The 13,429-nt window shown below is 38.3% G+C and overlaps 1 protein-coding gene across 1 annotated transcript in view; it reads left to right on the top strand.

Moving 5' to 3' along the window:
* The window catches only part of LOC117020055 (ankyrin repeat domain-containing protein 18A-like), a 91,985-nt gene extending 78,835 nt beyond the window's left edge, over nucleotides 1–13,150 (top strand). The window contains 3 exon segments of the mRNA XM_033102256.1: nucleotides 4,525–4,637; nucleotides 5,925–6,051; nucleotides 13,013–13,150. Coding sequence (XP_032958147.1) covers nucleotides 4,525–4,637; nucleotides 5,925–6,051; nucleotides 13,013–13,150 — 378 coding nt within the window.
* Nucleotides 13,151–13,429: the final 279 nt, after the last annotated feature.

Genomic DNA, 13,429 nt, shown 5'->3' with positions numbered 1-13,429 from the left:
GAGTCTACATCAACCTGGCTAACACTGTCCATCCCACTCTGGTGATTCCCCGAGAACCTGCCCCACCCAACTTGAGAGCCAACCCAAGCTCCTTCCAGTGGTTCTTTCCAAGAAAAACATCCTGTCTTGGCTCATGCTGCAGACTTGCCTAAAATCTCTCAACGGTTCACAAAACTCAAACAAGCGTTATGTGGCTCTAGCTGTCCTTTACTTCTTGCTGTGCAGACCCAAGATGGCACTAGTGGCAGTTGGCTATGGTTTGCAACTGGAACTCTTGAGGCACCTCTGAACCCAGTGCAGGTGGCAGCCATCTGCGTCCTGCTTTGTGGTCAAGTTAGTTGGCCCCAGACAGGACACAGGCTGTGGCTGATCTTGGCCTGTAGCTGGGCCGCTGCCAGGAGTCCCTAGGGCTAACACAACTGGTGATCATTGTTGAACAGAGCTGGAGCATCACCTGGATAACACCAAGGAAGACACAACCAAAGTGCACACAGGGCAGATACCAGTGCCCTGCTACAGCAAATCCTGCTTTATAGGGGCAGCCCGTGCCAAACCAGCTCCTCCACTGTAGTCATAGTCAGTCCTCACAACCAATCAGCCTGAGGATCAATACCTTCCATTGACATACAAAGAGCAACAGAGACTGAACTACAACAGGAGAGCACAGAGAATTCACACAAGGGGCACACCTGCAGCACCCGGCTCTGGTTAACAAGTAGACTGTGCCACGGGGCCCCACAGGACACCTACTATATAAGGCCACTCAAATAGGCCTGGGAGACACAGCAGTCCTACCTCATACACAGAAACAATCACAAGGAGGAAGCCAAAATGGGAGGTCAAAGAAACATGCCCAATAAAAGAACAGAACAAACCTCCAGAAAAATACTGAGCAAGATAGAGACAAGCAATCTATCAGATGCAGAGTTCAAAACACTGGTTATAAGGATGCTCAGTGATCTCAAGGAGAACTTCAACTAAGACATAGGAAACATAAAAATGAAAATAGAAAACATAAAAATGAACCAGTCATAAGTAAAGAATAAAATAACTGAAAAAGCGAATGTCTTAGAGGGAATGAAAAGCTGATTAGATAAAACAGAGGATCGAATCAGTGATTTAAAAGATGTGGTAGCAGAAAATACCCAATAAGGACAGCAAAAATGATCCAAAAAATGAGGATCGTTTAAGGGACCTCTGGGACAATGTCAAACATACCAACATTCTCATCATATGGGGTACTACAAGAAGAAGAAAGAAATGAAGGAATTCAATATGTACTTGAAGATAAAATGACTGAAAACTTCCCTAACTTGGTGAAGGAAATGGACATATAAGCCGAGAAATCAGAGAGTCTCAAAGAAGATGAGCCCAAACAGGCCCATACCAAGATACAACATAATTAAAATGCCAAAGTTTATAAGTAAATAAAGAATTTTAAAAACAGCAAGAAAAAAACAGTTACCTATAAGAGAGCACCCAGAAAGAAAAAAACAGTTAGTAACCTAAAGGGGAGCACCCATAAGACTATCAGCTGATTTCTCAACAGTAATTTTGCAGTCCAGAAGGGAGGGCACAAAACATTCAAAGTGATGAAAGACCCTCCTACAGCTAAGATTTCTCTACCCAGCAAAACTATCATTTAGTATCATAGGACAGATAAAGAGCTCCTGGAGAACAAAAACTAAAGGAATTCATCAGCACCAAACCAGTATTACAAGGAATATTAGAGGGACTTCTTTAAAACACACAAAACAGAAAGAGCAAAAATATCATTAATAACATGTGGGTAACTACATATCTATCAACAATTACTTTATGTGTAAATGGATCAAATGCTCCAATCAAAACACAGGGTGGCTCAAAGGATAAGAAAATAAGATCGTTACATATGCTCCATACAAGAGACTCGCTTCAGATCAAAAGACACAGAGACTGAAAATAAAGGGCTGGAAACAGATATTTCATGAAAATAAAATAAAATTTAAAAATCTGTGGGAGCAATACTTATATCATACAATATAGACTTTTAAACAGAGGCTAAAAGAATGACCCAGATATCCCATTTCAGGGTATTAATCCAAAGAAACCGAAAAACGCTAATTCGAGGTGACTTGTACTTCCATGTGTTCACTGTAGCATTCTTTACAATGACCAACATGCGCATGCTGCCTGGATGTCTATCAATGGATAAATGGATAAAGAAGAGAGGGTATATGTGTGTATAATGGAATATTGCTCGGGGAATATTCCATGGAAGAAAATGGGTTCTTGCCATCTGCATGGACTAGGAGGGTATTGTGCTGAGTGGAGTAAGTCAAACAGAGAAAGACAGATGCAATGTGATTTTGCTTATAAGTGGAATTTAAGAATAAAACAAACAAACAAAAACACTCATAGATACAAAGAACATTTTGTTGGTTGCCAGCTGGTTAGGGGCTTTGGGAAGTGGGTGAAAAGGGGAGGGATTAAGAAGTACAAATTGGTTTTTACAAAGTGGTCATGGGGATGTAGGGTATAGAATAAGGAATATAGTCAATAATATTGTAATCACGATGCATGGTGTCAGATGAGTCTAGATGGGAAGGGAGTTCGGAGCAAGGTGAAAAAGGTGAAGGGATTAAAAACTACAAATTGGTAGTTACTAAATAGTCACGGGGATGTAATGTAAAGCATAGGGAATATAGTTAATACTATGACAATAACTAAGTATAGTGCCAAGTGGTACTAGACGAGTCAGGGGGATCACTTCTTAAATTACGTAAATTCTAACTACTATGCTGTACACCTGAAATTAATATAAAATATTATAAAATAACATTTTATATAAATTAATATAAAGTAATATTGAATGTCAAAAAATTGAAAAATTTGTAAGCACACCCAAAACTGGTTAAGCTTATACCAAAATAACGAAGGACTATAGATTCCTAGGGGAAGTAGTTAGGATCTCGACAGAATTATCAGCCACCATAAGGTCTACACCATAAATCAAAAGATTAACAATGACAGCTTTCAACCAATTCAATCAATAGCCCTCACTTCTCTAGAAGACTCTCATCTCATGATTCCCCCCAGGTGACATATTACCTGGGTTAAGATATTTGATCCACACAATGTTGAGAGGAAGCATCTGGACTGAGAAGAAAGCACAGCTCCAGCTGACTTAAGCCTTCAAACAAGATAGTGAGTGTACTTGTGAAAGGAATTTCAGAACACTTCCATAGGTCAGGTCAGGTCCCAAGGAATAGGAAGTTATTCAAAAAAACAAACAAAGATGGAAAGGCGAATTGTGGATAATGTGAAGCTTATGAAAAACTTATACATTCTGAGAGAAAAACAGGACAAATTTGCTGGTCAACATCCTAAGGGTGAGGAGCTGCCAACATCTGAAAATAACGCTACGCTCACAGTGACAGTGATAAGCATCCCCATAAAATGTACAAGCTGAGCTGATCCACAGCAAGTCATGGTTTATGAGTGTGTGGTTGAGGACACTGTCTATGAGGAGCTCGAGGGGAAAAGGAAAGTACAGAAGACCTCAGGAAAGGGGTCGAGGCTGCCACTGTAGGCGAGGGAATGTGGTTTGAAGCCCTGGGATTTAAGGAGCTGAGCATTTAAAAAGAGGACTAGAAAAGGGTCAAGGCCTGACCACCAGGGCTGCTGTTCAGAAATGAGTTGGGCTGAGAAGACCATGGAAAGGGTGTGGGCATCCTTATCAGTTGCTGATAAGAAGTAAAGCAGGATAAGGACTAAAGAAAGAGATGAGACTGAAAAATGTTTTAGCGCAATTATAAGGACAGAAAGTCAGATTCTTATTTAAAAGAAGATAATAATCGGCGAAAATATGGACCTGGGGATGAGACCACACATTAAAGAAGGTCAGAGTCCTATGCAAGGGGAAAAACAGATCAACAGACAAAAAAGTTACAAGAATCAAGAGAAAGTTATGTTTTTATGTAATATAGAGAAGATAAACTTTAGTTAAAGAGAAAAGTATTTACTAGAAAAGGAGGAATTGTAACCTATGGAAGAACGCTTACAGAGAATGAGAGTCTTCTCCTGATACTCCTGTCAGATCATCACAATCATGTAAGGTGGGCTGCGCGGGAAGTTTTCAAAGATTATCGTAGAAAAATGTGATTTCATAAAGCCTGTAAAATCTTGAACTGTTGATGAAAATGTCTCTGGGAGCATTTCTTGAAGCTAAAATGTAAATAGAGCCACTATTTAAATCTGTTCTTTAACACTTAGTATTTTTACATGTAAAAACCTCCGTTTTTAAGAAAGTTTGGCAATTTAAATTCCAGGAAACCAATGATGACACTGTAAAATCAATTGCAGCTGTTTTAAGAAAAGTCATTGTTTTTGAAATCTGTCCTTACTGGCATCAGGCTTATAACTACATTTCATACACCTGTGTACACATATTACTCGTGAGCTCATGAGGAATAATATTTTAAAGACAGAAGAGTGAGTCTCTAGATTTTTAAAATTAACTTTCTTTAAAAATGTTTTTCAAAGTCTGAGGATGAAAAGGAACAATTAAAGTACTATAAGAAGTTAACAGAATCTCTGCAATATAATTTGAATCAACAAAAGAAGAAAAATGATGGATTAGAGAAAGAGTTTACCAGGTAAGGTTTTAATATTTCAGATCATGTCAACCATTAATTACTATTTAACTATAATTCTTACTTTATGAAAACCTAAGTACAAATGTATTTCATACCTGTAATTTCATAATTAAACAAGTTATCCTACTTAAAAATTTACATCAGAAACTCACAGCACAGTCAAACTTGTGTGAATGCCAAAACATTATACCTACTCTTGAATGATTCCTAAAACTATAATGACAGTGACTTTTGCGTATACTGTCAATTGCACTCTTCCTGGTCTCCCTTGAATCTTTTTTTCTGCAAGATGTCTTTGCTCTCTTTGGTAATCTTTCCTCCTTTTAGTAGTGTTCTTCCCTTCGGCATTCTAACAGTTTAATGTCTAAAAACCTGTCTGTGGTATTGTTTAACAACATCAGAATTGTTATTGATTTGGCTTCTATGTTATTTCTACATTTTTCAGTTATAAAATATGTCATACATACCAAAGCAGATGTATAACTTAAAGAAGAATGAGATGAGTAATCATCTCACTCAGATAATAAGGGAATCTTTCCCAACGTCTGGGAAGCCCGCACGTGGCTTGCTTTCTGTTTACTTGCTGCTTACTGAAGGAAGTTTTTTCTCTGATTCTCCTCAGCGTTTTTTCCCTCATGTCACTGTCTTTCTCTGCATTGTTTTGTATTCTTCACATTTTATTAACATTGTGCTAGCAAAGATCTCTTCTCAAAACAGACTTGAAGAGCGTGTTACACATTATCTCTCCAATTTCCTTTCTTCTAAAGCCCTGCCTCTTTCCTTTCCCCTCCACTCAGACTTCAGATTTTTCTTTCCGGTTCTCTTTCTATTTTGAAGGATCTCTTGTTGGTACGTACTTTCTTTTCTTCTGGTAGACTGTGGTCAGTAGGCACTGAATGGTACTTTTGTGTCTTTTCAAAACACCCACATATATTACACTTTCCTTCTTCACCTTGGATACTGATCTCTGGTTTATAGCTGATATTTAATAATAGGTTAATTGTTTGATACTAACAATCTTAAGTGGATATTAATAATACTTTAATTATAAGAACCTTACATTGTTACAATATTAAGTCTGTATCATATGTGTCACAATTGTTTTGTTATTTACCAAAGATTATAATTTAATTAGTATGCTTTCAAACTATTATACTGGAACAAATAGGAGAGGATCATAATTTATAGATTTGTTTATTTTGTATGATAGACATAATATCTCTTTACATAATTATTAAATATTTACTCTTAAAGAATTTGACTTACTCGTTTTCTACAATTCTGCAGACTGAAGACACTCTTTCAGAATACAAGGATGCTACATGACAATCAAAATGGAGAGCTTAGTTTCCTTGGAGGTTTAGAACCCAGTCAATCTGAAATGGATATTCAGATGAATAGGTTAAAACAGAAGGTAATTTGTAATCCGTTTGGGATCCAGAAATCACTTAATTTGGGGAAATATAAACCACTCAATGCTTTGAGCAGTACAATATAGATTTCTCTCTTAATTTTACAGATGCAAACAGTGAAAAAGACAGCTTTTTTCTATATCATTTTTCTATAAAAGGGCATACTGTTACCTCTCCTATGTCTCAACCCTGGCTAGTGATCGAAAGCCAAGGAGGACACCGTTGCATGACCCCAAAGCACTGGCTCCAATCTTCATTGAGATATAATGAACATAGCATGCAGTTCACTCATTTAAAGTGTGCAGTGGCTTTTAGTGTATTCAAAGCTTTATGCAGTCATCATCACAATCAGTTTTACAACATTTTCATCACCCTGGAAAGTATCTGTGTACTGTTGGCCTTCACCGTGTACCAGTCTGCCCTTCCCACTCTTCCTAGCCTTAGGGAACCACTCTTTGCTCCGTATTGTGGTTTTGATGTATTTTTTTCTGATGACTAATGATGTTGAGCAATCTTTTCACATGCTTATTATCCATTTGTATATCTTCTTTGAAAAACTGTTTATTCAATTCCTTTGCCTTTTTAAAATTGGATTGTCTTTTCCTTGTTGAATTGTAAGAGTTCTTTATATATCCTAGATATATATCAGGTATATATCAGGCTTATCAGGTATAGGATTTTCAAATATTTCTCCCTTTCATTAGCTTGCCTTTTTAGTCTTTCAATGGTGTCCTTTAAAGCACAGAAGTATTTTGTTTTAATGGAGTCCAGTTAATCTATTTTTCTTAAGACACAATTACAAACTCTTTCATGAAGACGTATACCTATGCTTTCTTCTAAGCTTTTATAATTTTAGCTTTTACATTTTGAGATAATTTTTATATATGGTATGATGTAGAGGTCTAATTTTTTCTTTTGCATGTGGAAATCCAGTTGATCCAGTATCATTTGCTCAAAAGACTATTCACATCCAATTGGATTTTTTGGCACCTTTGTCAAAAATCACTTGGCTATATATATGAGGGTTAATTTTTGGATCCTTAATTTTGATTCATTGATCTATAGATCTGTCTTTATGCCATTACCAAATCAAATGTTATGAGAACTCTTTCCGAGTCATCTTGCATATTACCAGATGTCTTATGGAATAATAAAATGTCAGTGTAGTAGAATATCTTTGATTCCACTTCTGTGGAGATGTTTTGCTTCTTGATGGAGCCTGTGGCCTGCTTATGCCTTGGTGACTCTATTACATGATGGGATATGAGGCTTACAAAGGCGACTCATTCCTTTTGTTTTCTTCATTCAAAACATTAATCTTTAACCCAGTGCCTCCCTTTCAGTCCCATTTCCATCGAATGTCGGTAATAGGATCTGATACTTGGTGGACCACTTTCTTCATTTTGTTTATCTCCTAATCCATAGACTCTTCCATAGATTTCACTGTCTAGGAAGGAGAAGATGAAACCTGGACCGTCTGCTTTCCTCTTTAGAAATCTCTCTAATCCATCATCTTGCAATTGAAAAGTAGATTCTGTTTGATCTGGTTCTTTTCTAAAACACTGGTGCCAATCTTGTTCTTGGCATAGATCCTACATTCTCAGAAACACAGCTCCCTGTATCTACTTCTTTTCCTTATGTAGAGATGCATAGTTGTACTTTTAGCTTAATGTATAATTAATGGAATAAATATTTCATCCCATCCAAGAGTACAGCTGTTAAAAATCAGGAAGAAATCAATCAGAAACAAATAATAGATTAGTGATGTGAATTACAAAATTTCAAAGCCTATTTGTGTGATACTGAGAAGCATTTCGGTGTAAGATACAGAAGACATGGTCTTCCCTTCCCATACAAACAAGTTTGAAGTAAGGTAAAGGAGAAATTGTATTTAAATAGTGCCAGAGGAGACTATGATTGTTTTACTACTGAGATTAAAAATGATTCCATAATGCTCTCTATTTCCTCACCGAGGAAAAGGAGGTGAAGATTGAGTACTAGATTGATGAATCAATATTGAAAGCTGCCTACCTCCTTTAGAATTTTAGGGAATGGAAATCAGGAAAAAGGCTTGATTGTGGTTACTAACTGGCTATTTCTAGTTTTCCAACTATCGCACTATGAACCATGTGTCTCCTTGCCAGTCCTCCGTATCCCGTAAGTCGAGGGCAGCTTCTAAAGATGCACACCTGCCTCGCTGTCATTGAGGGGACCCTTGGAAAACGTCTTACGTCTTCCTTGTATTCACTGCTGCTTCTCATTCGCATTGTGTGTCATTAGTAAGTCGGTCTCCACATTGCTTAGATTCCACTATAGAGGAGACTGAAGGCCCACCTCGGAGATACCGCAGATTTGGTTCCGACCACGGCAATACAGCTAGTAACCCAATAAAGTGAATCACAAGAATTGTGCATATAAATTTACTTTACACTAGTCTGTAGTCTATTAAGTGTGTGGTAACATTATGTCAAAACAAACAGTGTACATACCTTAATTAAAAAGTACTTTATTGCTAAAAAATGCCAAACATAATCCAAGTTTGTCGGAAAGGCGGTGTTCATACACTTGCTGAGTGCATGATTGTCACAAGCTTTCAATTTGTAAAACATAGTTGCAAAACACAATACAGCAAAGGGCAATAAAAGAAGATATCTGTAATTTATACTGCGGAAGTTATGTTTCTTATTATCTCTTTTTTTAATCCAGAAGGTGTGTCTACTTTTTCCTTAACTCCCCAATGGAGTGGCTGAAATAAACAACAGTGACTGACATAAACAACAGTTATGGAGACAACACAAATCCATACTTAAGAAGAGTGTGGCCAGGACTATCTGTCTCTGTTCCCCTCAGCTTCAATTGGGGCAGCTCCATGGCTGGTGGCTGGAATCATTTGAAAGTTTGTTCAGCCATGTGTCTGGTTATTGGTGCCTACTGTTGGTCGGCACTCTAGCTGGGGCAGACAGCAGGAACACCTACACCTGAACACCCGGCTCGCACTGTGGCCCGAGCCTCCCCACAACACGGGGCTGGTTCCAAGGTTCAGATGCTCAGAGACATAACCAACAGGAGCTGTGTTGCCCTTTGTGAAAGAGTCTACGGAATCTCTTTCAACATATTCTGTTCATTAGGAGCAAGTCACTAATGTTGACCCATATTCTACTGTTTTTATGCAATGAATATGTCAAAACTTAGGGATACATTTAGAAACCAGCTTAATCTACCCACTGGCCACTATTTTTTATCTTCCTCCCACATGGAAAATACACTCATCCCTACACAATACCCTCACAAGTCACAATTGTTACGGCGTCAGGCTCAGGCTCAAGTCCGAGATTTTACCATCTTAGACTGGTGCAAATGGGGATGAAGGGCCTGGGTTTTGGTTTCTAGGATAAAGCCCCTTGAGGACAATTCCTTTCAATATGCAAACATGAGAATCAAAGAGACAAGTTATCTACCACCCACACACCCAACATTCTGCTCGACTGCTGAAGTTTCCCCTGCAGAAATGGAAAGTGGAAGGCACGTTAGTCCATAGCAATTCTGAAATACAGCCTGATGTGTGCTGTCCGTTCTTTGATTAGGACTTAGTCCTAACCAGGCCAATGCTTCTCCATGGCCCTTTGCTGTCCTCTGTGTGCTCTTTGTTCTGTCCTTTTCATAAGAAATGACCTGTGCTTGCAGCTCTTTCCTCAGCATCATTCCTCCACCCAAATGTCTAAGACCCACAGGCCTCCTCCTATTTTTCACTGTCTTGGTTTTTATTAGTCCAAGGTAACAAGCTGGTTTTTTGCTACTTGATTATCCTAAAAACTTGGAGTTGCATGTGAATTTATTGGAGTTCATGCCATTAGAAAAGCCACCGTCATAAATTGTTTTGAGATAAGCTCTTGGGCTTCCTGTAGCTGTTGTAGGACCAGGCCTTTAAAATTCTTATACTCGGAAGATCCTTCCAGGAATTTAAGGCCCCAGCTTAACCCTATCGAGGTCTTGAGGAAGGGTTTTACAGTCTTGTCTTCGTCCTTAGACCATGTCTTCCTGGGAGCACAGTGAATTTGATCTTCACCCAGAAGCCGTTTCTTCATTTTAGCGTGATTTGACAACGGGACATGTGGGAGAGGCTGTAAATGGGAAACAGATATTTGAACACAATGAGTCCTGGTTCCTTTACAGTTAGTTCATAGTCTTTCGTTAGCTCATGTATCTCATGGATTTTACTCTGTTACTTCATAGCAAGAGCCCACTTTCATCCAGATTTCAGACTCATTTTCTTCACCAGCTGAGAAGTCCTCGCTGTCAGCCTCTTCAGGGGCAGCAAGCCCCCAATAACGTCTCTTGGGGGCCCTTGTGGGTGTCATTCTCACTCTTCTCCACATCCTTTCGGGTTCCACCTACCTCCTGGGGGAAAGGCACCCCTACAGGTTTTAGATTGCTTTTCTTTGTGGCCTCACACCATTTTGAATATCAGTATCAATGCCAGTTATTTATTGCTGCTCAGGAAACCAACTCAAAAGCTAGTGGCTCAAAACAGCATCTGTTTTGTTCACAAGTAATGCAGTCGAGTGAAGCTCAGTGAGACCAGCTCATTTCTTTTCCACTTGGCATCAGCTGGGTTGCCATGAAGCTGCGAATGAGAATCATCTAAAGGCTGTAACACACACGTGTAGCAGGTGAAGCGGGCTTTTGGCCGGGACGTCCTCTGGGGCCGTCTCAGCGCGAACATCTATAGGAGGCCTGAGGGTGCGGCCTGGGCTGCTTCATTCTGCACGACATGGTGGCTGGGTTCTCAGGGCGAGCTTCCCGAGAGAGAAAGTCAGAGGGGAGCTGTATCACATGTTCTGCCTCAGGCACAGCATTCTCACAGCAGTTCTGCCCTATTCCATGCACTAGAATCCAGTTACTTACTGAGGCCAGCACATATTAAAAGGGAGGGAATTTCATGGAGAAATGACAAGAATTTGTAGCCATGTTTTAAAAACACTACGTCCACTCACCTCATCTTACCAAATAAGCATTGTATCTACAGGAAAGTAGTTCTACCCAGCTCAGTATCACTGAAATTCCAGCAGATTTGTGGTTGTTATTATTGCTGTTTAGGATGTTCTCGTATATCGTGGAAAGTAAAAGAGGATTACAAGATATTCATTACTGAATTAAGACATTATTTTGTTGTTGAAAAAAATGTAGCGATCATCTCACTAAACATTCACAGTGTGAGATGTGCTTGCTCCTTAACCTTGGGAATCATTTCTTCTTGGCAAGCAATTCAAATTACCATGAAACGTTTGTAGCTGACGGAGGCGGAAGTAACTCAAGATGAGTTACTGGTAACTCCCTACAACTTCTTAAGAAATGATGGAGAGTTAAAGTGGGAACAGGTGAGAGACTATCAACTCAGAGGTGACTTATGGTCATTTTATAGAAGAAAGACGTGAATCAATCATTCAGGAAATGGAGAAAATCAAGTGCAGATGTTGTGTGGCAAAGTCGATCACAATAAAGGTGCATTTTTGAGACTCCTGGTGCTTTTATCTTGTTCTTCATTCTGAGTAATTCAAGGTTCCACGTTCTAAGACTCTGCTACAGTATCGATGGCATTTTATTGCAACTGAATTTATTTCAAAAGTTGATACTGGTTTGGGGTTAGACTATTCTCAGTCAACTTCCTTCATAACCAAATTATACTATCTTACTCATTCAGAATGATGATCTCACAGCAAAACTGGAAACTGCATCTTCAGAATGTATATCTGTGGGGTGGCCAGTTGGCTCAATGGTTAGAGCATTGTGCTCATAACACCAAGGTCGCTGGTTCGATTCCCACATGGACCAGTTAGCTACACCCTCCACAACTAGATTGAAAACAATGGCTGGAGCTTGGAGCTGAGCCCCCAGTGGGCGGCCGGCCGGGTGGCTCAGTGGTTAGAGTGCAGTGCTCATAACACTAAGGTTGCCGGTTCGATTCCCGCATGGGTCAGTGAGCTGTACCCTCCATAACTAGTAGATTGAAGAGAATGATTTGACTTGGAGCTGAGCTGCGCATCCCACAGCTAGATTGGAATCAATTACTTGACAGGGAGCTGATGGGTCCTGGAAAAAACACTGTTCCCCAATTGTTTTAAAAAAAATTTGTTTTACAAAGTTTTTTAAAAAAAAGATGTCTACATCTTGTTGAAGAAAATCAATCTTAAACAGGAGTTATTAGCTATGAAAGGAGTACAAAAGTCATGTGAAAAACTAGAGAATAAAAAGTGGAGACAAAAATTATTAAACCTCAAAATTCATATAGTCACGAATGTGGTAGAAAAGAGTGAAGCAGAACACTATAAATTCTGGGATACTGAAGACTGAGCAATACAGGATATAGTAGAAAAAAATTTTAAAATCTATTTTTACAGGTTAATTCATTGATTTTTAACATGTCTTAATTCATTTCACTGCAAATTACGTTTTAGATATACATACTGTATGTGATTATTCTACTCCCCTTAACAGCAAGAATTTTTTTTTCTTTTTTAGATTTCTGGAACTAAGGTGGTATTTGCTTCTCCTTTTAATAGTTCAGTTTCCATCATTATTATCACTCAGTTGATCTTTGAGAATCATTCTTTCTGGAAAATCATTTTATTTTTAAGACCAGTTGATATAAAACGAGACTATTAGGAAATAAAGAAAAAGGGTGATTTAAAAATTGCACCATACTCTTAGATTATTAAGTCATATTGTTCAATTTTTAAAATTTAAAATTGATTCTCTTATTGGAATAGTCAGATGAGATGATTCAAAATATTTTCATAATTCAGATTTATTTCATTCCATATTGATGATAAATATTTTAAACTTCAGCTTTTTTCACATTTAAATTGCCCTCCAAATCATTGACTTAAAACTAAAGAATACAAATAGACTGTAATTATTCAGTTTATAATTATTTTTAAAATGTATCCTTTTTGTTGGCTTTAGGAACAAGCAGCATCTCAAGAAAATGTAGACCCACTAAATGACCATGATGACGCTTCCATAAGTGACATGGAGGTCAGAATTCAACGTCGGGAATCTGAACTCCCCAAAGTGAAAACTTCTCGAGATTCTTTTAAATAGAATTGGAAGAATGTAAGCGCCTCTACCTAGAGGAATTAAAACTTAGAACATCCTGGAAAACAAAACTAAACAAGTAAGTCCAAACCAAGTCAGAGAAAATCATTGAGCTCATAATTTGCCTCTAAAGTATAATTTTTATCCAGAATTCCCGAGATTAAGGGAAGTGAAAGCTTACTAATAGTATATTTTTGGAAAATGATGTTGTGAATAATTACTTTTAAAACGTTATTAGTTCAGGACATTTCCATCTCTCCCTCATTTTTGGTTTCACACTGACTT

The sequence above is a fragment of the Rhinolophus ferrumequinum genome, unplaced genomic scaffold, assembly GCF_004115265.2.
Source record: "Rhinolophus ferrumequinum isolate MPI-CBG mRhiFer1 unplaced genomic scaffold, mRhiFer1_v1.p scaffold_63_arrow_ctg1, whole genome shotgun sequence".
NCBI lineage: Eukaryota > Metazoa > Chordata > Mammalia > Chiroptera > Rhinolophidae > Rhinolophus > Rhinolophus ferrumequinum.
The sequence above is the reverse complement of the archived record's forward strand: the minus strand, read 5'-3'. Positions and strand labels throughout refer to the sequence as shown.